At 48.8% G+C, this 15,750-nt stretch overlaps 1 protein-coding gene across 1 annotated transcript; it reads right to left on the reverse strand.

Moving 5' to 3' along the window:
• Positions 1-330: 330 nt before the first annotated feature.
• ITPRIPL2 (ITPRIP like 2) lies at positions 331-8,020 on the reverse strand. The gene has a single exon (XM_009196084.4). The coding sequence runs from the start codon at positions 7,494-7,496 to the stop codon at positions 5,889-5,891; it is 1,608 nt and encodes a 535-aa protein (XP_009194348.2). The 5' UTR covers positions 7,497-8,020; the 3' UTR covers positions 331-5,888.
• Positions 8,021-15,750: the final 7,730 nt, after the last annotated feature.

Consider the following 15,750-nt stretch of genomic DNA (forward strand, 5'->3'; position numbering starts at 1 on the left):
GTTTGGGTATGTGTGAGGGAGCAGGGGTGGGAGAGTGAGGCAGAGAGGAGAGGTGGGGACAGAAGGTTCTAGGCCAGGAAGAAGACGTGAAAGTTCAGGATTCCAGGGAGCACACCTGTAGCGCTGTGAACTAGCATTTTTTTCACACCTGTATACAGAGCTAATTCTACACAAAAATTATCCCCAGCCTTAATGCATGGGGAAAGTTTCCCATACACCCAGAGGCTCAAAGCAGTTGAGGCTTGTGCAAAGAACCACAAGCCAGCACAGGCACAGGCTGCCCTCCGGGAAGACGAAAGCCCTCCCCAGATCTGACATTCAGTCCAGAGGTTTCTACAAGTTCCTTTATTAATAAAGCAAAATAGAAAAGAACAAGGTCCCCAAATGACCCATATGATTCAAAGTGCAAATTTACTCCAACCTGCAAGAGAAAACGAATGGCAGGTCTTGACTGCAGGGGCCATGGAAATTTGGGGTGATTAAATTGCCTTTGAATCACACAATTGTAGCAGCTGAACCATATCTGATTAACTCTTTGGTCTCTGTTATTGGAACAAAACCAGTGCTACGCCTGCAGCCGCCAGACTGCAACCAGAAACACAGTTTGGGGTCAGAAGACATTAAAAATCACAATAAAATAGGAGGAATGTTTTAAGTCAAGCAACTGAATCAAGGCACCTTTTTTTAAAAAAGCAAAAAGTTGTTAAAAAATATTCCAGAATAGTAGATACTTCAAAAACCAGATTACAGTATATATCATTTTGCTGGACATTTTAGTCTATTTTCTGCATACATAGTCACACATTCTTTACCCTCTCCCAACTTATACGTGCTTTATCCCCTCCAGTCATGCGCTATGTAGGTATAAAAAAAATAAAGATGTATCTAAACAAGTGACTTAAAAAAAAAAAAAAACTAACGAATGCCACAATGATAACACTGAACTTGTTTCCTTTTGAGGGACACTGGAAATGTTACTGAGGTTCATTATCCCCGCCACTGACTCGTCTTCCTCCATGCAGACAGGGATGAGAAGTCGAAGTCTTCATCAAGGTCAAAAGCCACATGTTACAGAAAAAGTGACTTACTCCATAGAGGTTACATGAGATGCTTTGGAAGCACTTAGGTTAATTCCTTCACAGTGTTTACTAGGACGTCAATTTTGGTGGAGCTGCTGAGTCAGGAAATGATAGAGGCCGGTGGGGTGCCTCACGCCTATAATCCCAGCACTTTGGGAGGCCGAGGTGGGTAGATCACCTGAGGTTAGGAGTTCGAGACCAGCCTGACCAACATGATGAAACCCCATCTCTACCAAAAAAAAAAAAAAAAAAGCCAGGCCTGGTGGCAGGTGCCTGTAATCCCAGCTACTCAGGAGGATGAGGCCCAAGAATCACTTGAACCTGGGAGGCGGAGGTTGCAGTGAGCTAAGATCATCCCACTGCACCCCAGCCTGGACAACAAGAACAAAACTCTGTCCCGAGAAAAAAAAAAAAAAAGAAAATGATAGAAACATTCAGGGGTGAAGTCTGATCAGAACCATGCTTTTAGGCCAGGTGTGGTGGCTCACGCCTATAATCCCAACACTCTGGGAGGCCGAGGTGGGAGGATGGCTTGAGTCCAGTAGTTCAAGACCAGCCTGGGCAACATAGGGAGCCCCTGACTCTACAAATAATTTAAAAATTCGCTGGGTGTAGTGGCACATACGTGTGGGCCCAGCTAGTTGGGAGGCTGAGACAGGAGGATCACTTGAGCCCAGGAGGTCAAGGCTGCAATGAGCTGCAATCTTGCCACTGCACTCCAGCCTGGGCAACAGAGTGAGACCCTGTCTCAAAAAACAAAAACCAAAACCTGTGTTGTTGGTACTGGAAATGGTACAAGCCGAAGAAGCTTGCACCCCAACTCCAGCAAGCAATCACCACTGTAAAGGCATGAGCTAGGATACCACTAACTCCCCAAAATTAATTTAAATGTAAGAATAAAATACAAAGAAACGAGTTATTCTGCAATCCTTCCTCATTACTCATCTGCAAACTCTGACAGAACCAAGAAGTTTACCCCAAATCACCAGGAAAGAAATGCCAGAAACTGGCCCTAAGTGGCTTGACATAGGATCTGACTCGAAAAGAGCAGCTTGGAGATCAAGCGTCCTCCTGGAAACTGTGAGTTAAGTGTTATCTGTGGCTATGTTAATTTTTTTTTTTATTTGTTTCTACAATAAAGCTTAGCTCTGAGAGATTAAGATGATTTGAAATATCACACCCCCAAGTATATATAACACTACCATATCCAAAACAAAACCTAGGACCATATACATACTTGGGGTGTTAACTGTGTAAGGCAGTGGTCGCAAACTGGTGGCCCCCAGGCTTAAACACATGTTTGGCCCACGTGGTATTTTGGACTTTTTTTTTTAATTACTTGTTTAAAAATCATCAAGTTTCACTTTTCAAAAAAAAAAACCTGATTTCCAGCTTGTTGCCCCATTTTTTTCTGCATGGCTGAGCAACGGTCCCCTCTTTAAAGGCGAGCGCAGGTTCCCCCCCACCTCCCACCCTGTTTCTACAGGCTGCTGAGTTTGCGACCCCTGGCTGGAAATAGCACTAAAAACGTGTTTCCTAACCCAAACCTCTCTCACACCCTCACGCAATTTTCACTTCATTTCCCCTTCCCTCTCTTGCTTCACTTCCATCTGAAGTCCTCCTTCCCCAGTTCTTTGGATTTCTCTTGCCTCATTCGAATTCTGCCTTCTTTCGGCTTCAGTTTCATTTTGCAAAACACATCTCCGCTCAGCCCACGATCATTCCAGGAAGGCTCCCAAGACTGGTCAGTGGGAGTTACCGAAGGGTGTCTCGCCACAAAATGACTGAGTCATCTTCCCCAAAAACATTTTCCTCCGGCCCTGGCTGGACAACTAATTTTTTTTTTTTTTTTCTGCTGTTGTTACTGTGGAACCTTCTTGCATGAGAATATTTGCATATATGAATCTCCAGTACCAAGCATACACCAAAATGTGTACATTTCAGATGAAGGACATAATGGAGCCCTAATAAAATAGAGAATTGAGCTTAATTTAACTGTCTTGGGCAACCATCATGCCTGGCTAATACGCCATATTATTTCTGTTGTACACAGTACATGTTTTGGTTTACTAAACATTGATCAAAATTGATCGAAATCTCTAAGTTTTGGTTACCATGTACAGAGAACAATTGCTCAGCATGGCATTTAAATAAAACAGTAATATTTTAAAAACTCACAAATACAATGCACAATTTATTTTAAAAAAATAAAATTTAAAAACCTTGAGGATGGATGAGGCTTTGGGTAATTAACCTGAAAAAAAAAAAAAAACAACTAACAAAAGAACTACAAGAACTAAGTATGTTACCAGATTTATACTTTAAAATACTATTAAAAGGGGAACTCACTGACACAGCTAGAAATATTTCTAAAATTCAGCTTTTAAAGCCTTTTTTTTTTGAGGCGGAGTCTTGCTTTGTCGCCCAGGCTGGAGTGCAGTGGCATGATCTCGGCTCACTGCAAGCTCTGCCTCCTGGGTTCAAGCGATTCTCCTGCCTCAGCCTCCCAAGTAGCTGGGATTATAGGCGCCCGCCATCACGCCCGGATAGTTTTTGTATTTTTTAGTAGAGACGGGGTTTTGCCATGTTGGCCAGGCTGGTCTTGAACTCCTGACCTCAGGTGATCCGCCCACCTAAGCCTCCCAAAGTGCTGGGATTACAGGGGTGAGCCACCGTGCCCAGCCTTAAAGCTTTATAATTCTTCCAACCCTTGGTCCTACTGTAGCAGACAATGAGTACAGAGGAAGCTGTGGTTGAGTATGGAAATATATATATATATATGCATATACATAAAAAATATGTATATATATAAGATCTACTATTGGCATCTATTTTTTAAACTATTTTAAAAAAAATACTGTGCAGTTTCTATCTTTGCATAAAGTTAGCAGACTGACTTTTTTGCACAATGCAGTACCTTATGACCTAACATTGATCTCACAAAGCTAGGAATGACCTTTGCGGGGAACTGGCCTCAAGACAACCTCAAAGAGACGCACAATGTTTGCAGCTGCTTCTCTTTCAGCCCAAGGTTGCAAAGGATATAAGAAGCCAATGCAGCTTTGAGGAGAAGGATTCCCCGTAAATCACCTACTCACAATGATTTCCCACAGCGGGCAAGTGGATCCTCTAAAGAAAGAAGGTTTATAGAGTTCCCTCCAAAGAGCTCAGAACTTCAACAATGATTCTATTCACATCGCCATTTCTGTCTTCCAAATTTTAGCTGTAAGAGTCTGAGGAGGTACATGTTTTTATTAAGGAAAAAAAAAACCAAAAAACCCAATGTGTAACACTTAGACTGGCTGCATTTCCAATCAGGCAAACCGATGATGGGCCATGGTGAACTTAAAACTGTAATTGAGGGCTGTTATAAATTTGGTAGAACAAGGAAGAATTCCAGGACAGGCTCCTCCCAGCTGCAAAATACACCCAACCTGGTGATACTGACACCTAAAGAGAAAAAAGAGACAGACTGCTGTCAAGTGCTGTCTCCCTTGCTCTTTTCCTAATTTGTCTCCTCTGCCCACGACCAAGGAGTAACTGACCTTCAAGCACAGAGCCTAAGATCCTGAACTATAAGTGAAATGTTTTGCAAGACCTGTGCTGAATCAACAGGTCTCTTGGACCACGTAAGACTGCCTGAACAAGGAGGAACCATCAATGGTTAGAGATCCAGCACAAACCACATGCTAAACAGCAGGCATTTCCTTTTCATCAGCTCATAAGCTCAGAAAGAAATCTCTTTGTGAAGGAGTTTGCTAAAAACCTTAAAACAAAAACCGTTTCTGTCTCCAGCCAGCAGCCAGCCTTGGAGAAACACCTTTACAGGCAAAGCCTAAAACACATCTTTCTCCAAAGCCAACATGTTTTATGCCTTCACCAGTGTTGTCTTGAATATGTATTTGGTTGCTGCTTTGGTTCCAGCCATGTCTGGCTGGTAGTAGGTAGTTCCATGAATGGGTGTTGACGGACTGGTACATATCCCAGCTTGTGGCCTGCGGTGATGTTAGGCAAGCATGCTGGCCACTTTTCAAGGCTGTACATTTAATAATAAATATAACTGGCTTCCCTCTCAGACGCAATGCTTGGTGCTAGCAATTACCACAATATGAGTGAACTGATCAATATAAAGTGCTATTTTCTCTGGAAGTTTCTCTAATCAACTCTCGATTGCCTTTCCATCTGTGTGACTTAATTTTTTGACAATCTTATCAAACACCTGTGATTGCACCATTTTAAAAATACATTAATATTAACGTGAACAGTGGAAATTATGTTCCTCTGAACATTAGCCCCTAAAATAGAACTTCAATTCCAGTTGCAAATAAAGATTCAGATTTTTCTTTTTAAAGACAATCAGGAACCAAGTACCTAGCAAGTAATTGTGTCAAAAACTTTAGTGTTTTTGTTTGTTTTTGTTTGTTTTTAGTTTGGGCAGAGAGATCTGTGTCTAAAAATCGACAAGAAGAAATTTTCCCTGCAGCTAGTTCTTGCTTCTACTGGACTTCTGTAAAAGCCACATCCTTCTACAGAATCCGTCCACAGAGAACATTTGAACCAATTCTTGGGGCTGCTGTTGCATGTTTTCCCTTAGTTTGCCCAGGACACTCTAGTGGGTGTGAAGATGTCATATTATATTGGACTGTGAAGCGAGGAGGTGATATTTAAGCCACTAAAGCTTGTGGCAGCCACCAAATTTTTCTCTGCCTTCTGCAATCTTGCATTTAACTGGCTTCGCCGCCATTCCCACCCCCCACCCAGTGGGAAAGGCTTTAGGAGCATTTAGTCAGGTGGGGGTGCTGTCAGGGTTTACGGTTCACCTTCAAGGAAGCCCTGGGTGCGCTGACTCCGGGGCGGGGGGCACCTGGCAAGGTAGCGGGGACCCCCGTAGGCCCGGAGAAGCTGGGGCAGCCTTTGCCACGTGGACAGCAAACGCGCCGCTGCAAGTTCCCGGGCCTGCCCGTCGAAAGCGGCCAGGAGGTCAACTGGGGCGGCTTCCCGCAGTGCCTTGGGCAGGGGACCCACCTCAGCAGCCGCCCCACCAGGGCCCAGGACGCAGTGGAAGAGCGTATGGCGTCGCAGCAGGCAGTCCCTAAGGAACTGCACCAACTCCTCCAAACACTTTCCCAGGTGCTCCTCATCCCAGCCTTGCCCAGGGGCCCCCTTGCGCAGCAGCACTGCCAGCAGCACTGTCTTGAGCACATATGAGGACAGGATGCGTCCCCACTGGGTGGCAGCCGCTGAGTCCAGCCCACGGGCGCCCAGATCTCGCAGAGCCTTAAGCAACTGCAGGCACTTGAGGTAGCAGGCACCTGGAGCTGCCCGTTCCTGCAGCCAACTCAGCAGCTTCTGCTCCTGGCGTGCTGTGTTCACACCCCACAGTGCCTCCGCGCGCAGGCCCTCAGGGAGCTCCAACAGGGGCGCGCTGGGCAGGGGTGGCGGTGGTGGCGCCACAAGGAAGACCCCATCTCCCAGATGGACTGCGGGGATGAGACGCACAGCCATGGAAAGGCGACAGCAGCCGTAGTCAGTGCGGCAGGGCAGGATGTGTAAGGTGGGGGGCTGTTCCAGGCCACCTGGGGTCAAGGTGACCCGACAGCGCCCCTCCAGGCTGTAACGCACAGTGGCCAAGGAGCGCTGCAGATGCGACTGGAACCAGCGCAGCACCAAAGTAGCAGAGAGGTGACGCCGCCCGCGCACATCCACGCAGAAGGCATCAGCAAAGGGTTTGCAGTCCCGAAGCCAGTGGCCCCCCGAGGCCCCCAATGGTGAGGGTGGTGCCTTGAGGGCGCACACGAAGCAGCCGCGGAAGGCTGGGGCCAGCACTGGCTCCTCGCCCAGGCTCCGTGGCTCCAGCGCCACAAGCGGCGGCAGGCGCAGTGGCACCAGCACGTCGAAGCTGTCGGGCCGGCGGATTTTATGCTGCTCGTAGGCGCTGCCCACCTGGATGAAGTCTCCGCGGAAGGCCAAGGCCAGCGCTCCCCCGGGAATGAGACCGGGGGACCCCCGGGCGCGGCCAGCCCGCACCAGCTCGCCCACGATCCGGCTCACGTGCGCCTTGCTGTGGCCCAACACGTGCGGAGACAGACGCACCTCGTGCTCGTAGTAACTCTCCAGCAGGATGCTGAGGCCCGGCTCTCGGAAGTGTCTCGAGGAGAAGGCGGCGTGACCCCCCAGACGGGGAGACCCGGGCAGGAAGCGCTGCCGGACAGCGTGGCGACAGCGCAGGAGGACGTAGCTGAGGAGGAGCAGGACGGCCACCTTGAGCAGCGGGAAGCCGCCGTCCACGCCGTCGGGGGGCTCAGCCCGGGCGCCCCCGCTTCCCCGCAGGACATGGTAGAGGCACACCAGGGCGGTGCACAGGCCGGTCACCAGGGGCCAGAAGACGCGTAGATTGAGGGTGTAGTGCACCGACATGCCGGGCGCCCGGGGCGGCGGTGGCCGAGCAGCCCAAGGGGCGAGCCCCGGCGGCGACCCCAGCCCAGCATGCGCACAGCGTCCGGGCAGCCCCGCTGTCCCCGTCTCCTTCTCCGCGGCGGCTTCCCGATCGCAGGCCCGAGGGAAGCCGCCCTCCAGCTCGGCCTCCTCTCCCAGCTCAAGTGTTCCTTCCAGCTGCGGCCCGCCCTGCGCTCTCGGGCCCGCGGCCGCGCCCTGCCCCGGCTGCGCGCTGAGTCCGGCTCAGCGGCCCTCCCCGCCCGGTGCCCCCGCGCGCCGCCGTCGGCCAGCTTCTGGCCCGGCCTGGCTCGCCTCCTACCCTGGGCGGCCCTCCTGGCTCTCCCGCCGCTCCTCTCCGCGCCTGACCCTGTTACTCGGACCCCGGGAGTTTCCTCTTCCGAGGGGGAGGCGAAGCCGCGCCAGCTAGCCGGGAGGAAATGCCGGAGTCTGGAGCCTAGCGTGGAGCTGGCTAGCCGGGTCGGCCCCCTCCCGGGCCTCCGCCTTAAAGCGACGCGGGGCGGCGGGAGGGACTTCAGGACGCGCTTGAAACTGGCCTCCCGCGGCCCACCCCCATCCTCCCTCCCCGAAGGCAGAACTGGGAAGGCCCTGATTCCGGGGCGGTGGCTTCGTCCATGGAGCCTCTGGAGTTGCACTCCCTTGAAGTTATACTGGGACGTTGAAAAGGAGAAGAGGGCGCACAGCCAAACTGTCCAATCCTCCCCGCCCCCACTGCACAAGTCGTGGTGGCGTGGCAGGCCCTGGCACAGGAGTGGCCCTTGCCGTCTGCGTCTGTCCTCTGTTCAAACCAGTATTCACCTAGCACCTACCATGTGCCAGGACAGAGCCACGGTGCTGGGGAAATCGCAGTTGACAAGATGGACAAGGTTTCTGTCCTTCGTGAAGCTTACAGCCTTTTAAAAATGCGAATCAAAAAAGGGAAGTGGCCGGGCGCAGTGTCTCACTCCTGTAATCCCAGCACTTTGAGAGGCCGAAGTGGGTGGATCATTTAAGGTCAGGAGTTCAAGACTAGCCTGGCCGACATGGTGAGACCACCCCCCTCCCATCTCTACTAAAAATACAAAAATTAGCCAGGCGTAGTGGCGCGCTCCTGTAATCCCAGCTGCTTGGGAGGCTGAGCCAGGAGAATCGCTTGAATCCAGGAGGCGGAGGCTGCAGTGAGCCACTGTACTCCAGCGTGGGTGTACTGGTGCCACCGTACTCCAGCGTCGGTGACAGAGTGAGACTCCGTCTCAAAAAAAAAAAAAAAAAAAAAAAAAAGTTGGGGAAAGGATTCCACAGCAAGAAAACGCTCTAAAATAAACAAAAGTGCTGGAGGGAGTGAGAAAGTGGTGGCTGCCCCGCGGAAGTCAGAGGATGACAGGGGTGACATTTGGCCCCAGACTTCAGCGGAACATGCTGGTTCACTCCTGTAATCCCAGCACTTTGGGAAGCCGAGGCAGCAAGAAGATGGCTTGAGTGAGGCCAGGAATTCGAGGCTGCAGTGAGTTATGATCATATCACACGCTCCAGCCTGAGTGACAGAGCAAGACTCTTGTCTCTGTACGAATAAAATAAATAAAATGAAATGAAATTAAAATAAAATTATTTTCCCAGTGGAGGACAGGGGCACAAACAGGTTCAGCTCAGGCAGGTTCAGCTGCACCCCCCTTTCCCGCCCTCCGCCACAAGGTTACACAGCCTTTGCAGAGCTGGGCAGAAACCAAAGCACAGAACTCCCAGGAGGGGGCCCAGGGAAGGTCCCTTCCTCATCTGCTGGGAATTTTGGGGGTCCTTTGTCAGGGCCTACATTGGAGCCTCAGTCCTAGGAAGCTTGTTTTGTTTCCTAACAGGGAGCACTTCCTGAAATAATCTGCTCTATTTAAATAATTGTATTTCTTTATTCACACTCATTACACCTTCTTTGCTCGCACTGACCTTTAAAGAGAGCAAGGGTGAATACATTAAAACATGTTAGAGGGCTAAGCAGGTCTGCCTTCAGATCCTGTCTACTACTGTTAGCTATGAGATCATCATCTACTAGTCAAGATTCTTCAGGTTGCAAGTGACAGAAACACAGCTCCAACTGGCTTAAGCGCACGCGCGCGCGCGCGCACACACACACACACACACATTATTGTATCATGTCAACTGAGATCCATGAAAGGATTTCAGGTACAGCTGGATCTAGGTGCTTCAGTGATGCAGACCTGTTCTCCCTTCACTTCTTAGCTCTGCTTTTTAAGTGGACTGTACTCTCCGCAGGTCCTCTCCATATGCCCTTGGCTGCTCTAGTCTCACATTGTCTTCAGTGCAGAGGAAAAGAGCCTTTCTTGTTTTTGTTTTTGTTTTGTTTTGTTTTTTTAAAGACAGAGTCTAGCTCTGTTGCCCAGGCTGGAGTGCAGTGGGACAATCTCAGCTTACTGCAACCTCCACCTCCTGGGTTCAAGTGATTCTCATGCCTCAGCCTCCCAAGTAACTGGGATTACAGGCACACGCCACCATTCCTGGCTAATTTTTGTATTTTTAGTAGAGATGGGGTTTCACCATGTTGTCCAGGCTGGTCTTGAACTCCCGACCCCAGATGATCTGCCCACCTCAGCCTCCGAAAGTGCTGGGATTACAGGCGTGAGACACCACGCCTGGCCAGAGAGGCTTGCTTTTTTAAAAGTTGTGGTAAATGCTATGACTTGGGATCGTTTCGGGTCGTATTCTGAAGTCACCAAGCAAGGGAATGCATGGATTAGCATTGCCTGGGTAGTGCCCCACCAACCCCAATCCAAATCTATGCTGAAACCTTAACGGCCAGTGTGACTGTATTTGGAGATAGGGCTTTTCGGCAGTAATTCCAGTTAAATGAGGTCAGAAAGATAGGGTCCTACTCTGATATGATTGGTGCCCTTATAAGACGGAGAGAGAGACGGCTCTCTCACCACATGGTTGCACCAAAGAAAGACCATCTGCAAACCTGGAGAAAAGCCCTCACCAGAAGCCGAACCCTACCAGACCTTGATTTTAGACTTTCTAATCTCCAGAACTATGAGAAAATAAATTTCGGTTGTTGGAGTCACCCAATCTATGGTATTTGCAGAGGCAGCCTGAGCTGACTAATACAGTTGGGTACCCAACCCTGGAACCAAGGGGTGGAGTCAGCCCTGTTCAAACTGTGGGAATTGTGGGAAGGGGTGTCTCTCCCCCCAAGGAAAGTCATGGTGCTGTGGCTGGAAAAAGATGGATGAGATGTTTTGCTATGCAGAGATGACAGCTGGCCACCTCGTTCAGATAACTCTGTTAACCTATCTTTGCTTCTATCTCCGCATCTATAAAATGGGGTGCTACCAACAGAGTGGTTTATTTTTGCCCTGGCAGATATAGTAGTATGCTATCTCCAACTATACAAATAATGACAATGCTCTAGGTCAGAGTTAGCAAACACTATTTTTTTTTTTTTTTTTTAAAGAAACAGGTCTTGATCTGTTGCCTAGCCTGGAGCACAGTAGCACAATCATAGCTCACTGCAGCCTTGAGTTTCTCGGCTCAAGGGATCCTCCTGCCTCAGCCTCCCAAGTAGCTGGAATTACAGGCATGCACCACCACACCTAGCTAATTTTTAAATTTTTTTGTAGACATGGGGGTCTCACTATGTTGCCCAGGCTGGTCTTGAACTTCTGGCCTCAAGCAGTCCTCCTGCCTTGGCTTCCCAAAGTGCTGGGATTATAGACATGAGCCACCATGCCCAGCCTGGCACACACTCTTTGTAAAGGGCCACAGAGTAAATATTTTAGGCTTGGATATTATAAAGTCTGTACTACAACTGCTCAGGTCCACTGCTGTGGCCCCCAAATAACTGAGTTTGGAACCATTGCTTGGCAAAGTTCAACTTGCATTAGGTTGGTGCAAAAATAATTGCGGTTCTTGCCATTACTTTTATTACTAATAGCTGCATCCCTCTACCTCTGTCTTTTATTTATTTTTATTTTTATTTATTTATTTATTTATTTATTTTGAGACAGTTTCGCTCTTATTGCCCAGGCTGGAGTGCAATGGCTTGATCTCGGCTAATCGCAACCTCTGCCTCCCGGGTTCAAGCGATTCTCCTGCCTCAGCCTCCCGAGTAGCTGGGATTACAGGCATGATCCACCACGCCCAGCTCATTTTGTATTTTTAGTAGAGACGGGGTTTCTCCAGGTTGGTCAGGCTGGTCTTGAACTCGCGACCTCAGGTGATCCACCCACCTCGACCTCCCAAAGTGCTGGGATTACAGGAGTAATCCCACTGGACCCGGCTGCCTCTGTCTTTATTTGGCCTTCTTCCCTGTGCGTATTTCTAGGTCTTTGTATCCAAATCTTCCCCTCCTTTCTCACATTATTTATTGAATTTAGGGCCCACCCTAATCCATCTTAACTTGATGACCTCTACAAAGACCCAAATAAGGTCACCTGCACATGGCCAGGAGTTAGGATTTGAACTTACCTTTTAGGGAGACATAATCAACTCACTACAGCAGCTAGAGATGATCTGTCAGTGAGTGGATAGGGCTGTGCCCATCAAATTTATTTATGGATGCTGAAATTTGAATTTTGTAAGATTTTCATGTGTCATGAAATACACTTCTTTTGATTTTTTTCAGCCATTTAAAAATATGAAAACCTACTGGGCACAGCAGTTCATGCCTATAATCCCAGCATTTTGGGAGGCCAAGGCAGGAGGATTGCTTGAGCCCAGGAGTTCAAGACCAGCCTGGGCAACACAGTGAGACCCTGTCTCTAAACAAAACAAAACAAAACAAAAAAACTAGCTGGGTGTGGTGGTGCACACCTGTAGTCCCAGCTTCTCAGGAGGCTAAGACAAGAGGATCATTTTAGTCTAGGATGTCGAGGCTGCTGTGAGCTGTGAACTATGATCATACCACTGCATTCCAGCCTGGACGACAGAACGAGATCCTAACTCTAAAAAAAATCTGAAAACTAATCTCGGCTTAGGGGTCATACAAACACGCTCAATGTACCTTGAGTAATTAGCTTCCTAGGGCTGCTGTCACAAAATACCACAAACCAGGTGGTTTAAACAACAGAAATGTATTATCTCAGAGTTCTCAAAAGCAGGAATCTGAAATCAAGGTATCTGCGGGACTGTGCTCCCTTTGGAGGCTTCAGAGGAGAATCCCTCATTGCCTCTTGCAGCTTCCGGCGGCTCCAGGCGCCCCTTGGCTTGTGGCTGCCTCACTCCCATCTCTGCCTTCATCTTGCATGGCCTTCTCCTCTGGGTCTGAGCCTTCTCCTTTTCTGTTTCTTTTCTTTTCTTTTTTTGAGACAGGTTCTCATCCTGTCACCCAGGCTGGGCTGGAGTACAGTGGGTGATCACGGCTCTCTGCATCCTTGATCTCACCTCCTGGGCTCAAATGATCCTCCTGCCTTAGCCTCCTTGAATAGCTGTGACTCCTGCCTTAGCCTCCTTGAATAGCTCCTTGAATAGCTGTGCACCACCACGCCCAGGTAATTTTTTATTTTTTGTAGAGATGAGGTCTCACTCACTGTGTTGCCCAGGCCACTTTCGAACTCCTGGCCTCAAGCAATCCTCCTGTCTTGGCCTCCCAAAGAGCTAGGATTACAAGCGTGAGCCACTGTGCCTGGCCTTCTGTTTCTTAGAAGGACACCTTTTATTGGATTTAGAATGCACTGGAGTAATCCCATTGATCTCAACTGGAGATCTGTAATTTAAAGATCCTTAAAGATTCTTAAATTGAATTATGTCTACAAAGACCCTTTTTTTCAAAGAAGGTCACATTCACAGGTTCTAGGGGTTAGGATGAGAACGTATCTTTGGGAGGACCATAATTCGCCCCTACTACACCGAGTAAATGACGTATTACTGTTGCTATTTTTGCTGCCTGTAATCTGTTTCCATAGCCCATTTCCTCTAAAGGACTCAAGGTACAGGCCTCAGAACTTTACACTTGGCAAATCTACTATATGTGTCAGAGCAAATACAGATTTATTCATTCATTAATTTACTACTCATATTTGTGGGTTCTTATCACGTGTTAGGCCAAGGGGAATGTGAAGGAAAACACAGGGCTTTGAGCTGACAGACGAAAATGGTACATACACACAGTGTATGGGTGGATTAAGAAAACTGTCACTGTTGGCCGGGCACAGTGGCTCATCCCTGTAATCCTAGCACCTTGGGAACCCGAGGCGGCCAGATTGTCCGAGCTCAGGAATTTGTGACCAGCCTGGGCAACATGGCGAAACCCCGTCTTTACTAAAAATACAAAAACTTAGCCGGGCATGGTGGCACGCGCCTGTAATCCCAGCTACTCAGGAGGCTGAGGCACGAGAATTGCTTGAACCTGGGAGGTGGAGGTTGCAGTGAGCCGAAATCATGCCACTGCACTCCAACCTGGGCAACACAATGTGACGCACACCTGTAGTCCCAGCTACCCACGAGGCTGAGGTGGGAGGTTCACCTGAGCCCAGGAGGTTGAGGCTGCAGTGAGCCATGATTGCGTCACTGCATTCCAGCCTGGTCAACAGAGCGAGACCTGGTCTCAAAACAAACCAAAAAAAAAAAAAAAAGAAAAGAAAAGAACCAAAAACCAAAACTCCTTTAGCATGTAATGTTTGACAAAGGTCACTCCTATGGCTTTTGTTTTCAATAGCTTAGCAAGTATATATACAGACACTCCTCCCAGAGTGTCCGATGTCTTGGAGGTGTGTCTCACAGAGAATGAATGTGAACAGTGATGAGAGGAAAAGAGAGAGAAGAGATTCATTTCCCACAGCGGGAGCAGGGGGAGCTCATGGAGAGGTAACATGTAACCAGGTTTTGAAGGACAGGATATGATAGTCCATTTGATGCCTGTATCACATGCCTCCTAGATGTGGCACTTCCTCAGCAGTATCTCTTGGAATGCGCAGAACAAACCCAATGAGGCAGGTGCTGTTATTATTGCCATTCACATATGAGAAAAGTGAGGACCAGCCTGGCCAACATAGTGAAACCCTGTCTCTACTAAAAATACAAAAAATTAGCTGGGCATGGTGGCGGGCGCCTGTAATCCTAGCTACGCAGGAGGCTGAGGTAGGAGAATCACTTGAACCCGGGAGGCAGAGACTGCAGTGAGCCGAGATCGCTCACACCAGCCCAAGTGACAGTGCAAGACTCTGTCTCAAAAAAGAGAAAAAAGAAAAGAAGAAAAGTGAGGCCGAGAGAGGTTAAGTAACGTTATTAAAAAACACTCCAGGCCGGGCGCGGTGGCTCAAGCCTGTAATCCCAGCACTTTGGGAGGCCGAGACGGGCGGATCACGAGGTCAGGAGATCGAGACCATCCTGGCTAACACGGTGAAACCCCGTCTCTACTAAAAAATACAAAAAAATAGCCGGGCGCGGTGGCGGGCGCCTGTAGTCCCAACTACTCGGGAGGCTGAGGCAGGAGAATGGCGTGAACCCGGGAGGCGGAGCTTGCAGTGAGCTGAGATCCGGCCACTGCACTCCAGCCTGGGCGGCAGAGCGAGACTCCGTCTCAAAAAAAAAAAAAAAAAAAAAAACACTCCAGGGGCCGGGCACAATGGCTCATGCCTGTAATCCCAGCACTTTTGGAGGCCAAGGTGGGTGGATCACTTGGGGTCACAAGTTTGAGAACAGCCTGGCCAACATGGTAAAACCCCGTCTCTACTAAAGATACAAAAATTAGCTGGGCATGGTGGCACATGCCTGTAATCCCAGCTACTCAGGAGGCTGAGGCATGAGAATTGCTTGAACCCAGGAGGTGGAGGTTGCAGTGAGCCAAGATCATGCCACTGCACTCTAGCCTGGATGACAGAGCAAGATTCCATCTCAAAAATTAATTAATTAATTAATTAATTAATTAATGAAATAAAAATAAAAATCACACTCCAGCCTGGGCAACATAGTGAGACCCTGTCTTTAAAAAAAAAAAAAATTAGCTGGGTGTGGTGGTGTGTGCCTATGGTCCCAGCTACCTAGGAAGCTGAGGCAGGAGGATCGCTTGGGCCTGGGAGGTTGAGGCTGCAGTGAGCCTGATGATTGCATCACTGCACTTCAGCCTGGATGAAAGGGAGAGACCTGTCTCAAAAAAGTCACACAGCTGGCAAGTCTGACTCCAGAGCTGGACTCTTCCTCCCTATACTTCACTCTTTAACATTGTAAAGGGCTTTATAGGACAGAAAGGAAAAGAGCAGTGTAGTTTATGTTCATGTCTATTTCTCTGATCAGT

This window comes from Papio anubis, chromosome 18, assembly GCF_008728515.1.
Source record: "Papio anubis isolate 15944 chromosome 18, Panubis1.0, whole genome shotgun sequence".
NCBI classification, from domain to species: Eukaryota; Metazoa; Chordata; class Mammalia; order Primates; family Cercopithecidae; genus Papio; species Papio anubis.

Bases quoted from the DNA above. Each gene is read 5' to 3' on its own strand.
- ITPRIPL2 (XM_009196084.4), bottom strand. From the start codon at position 7,496: ATGTCGGTGCACTACACCCTCAATCTACGCGTCTTCTGGCCCCTGGTG.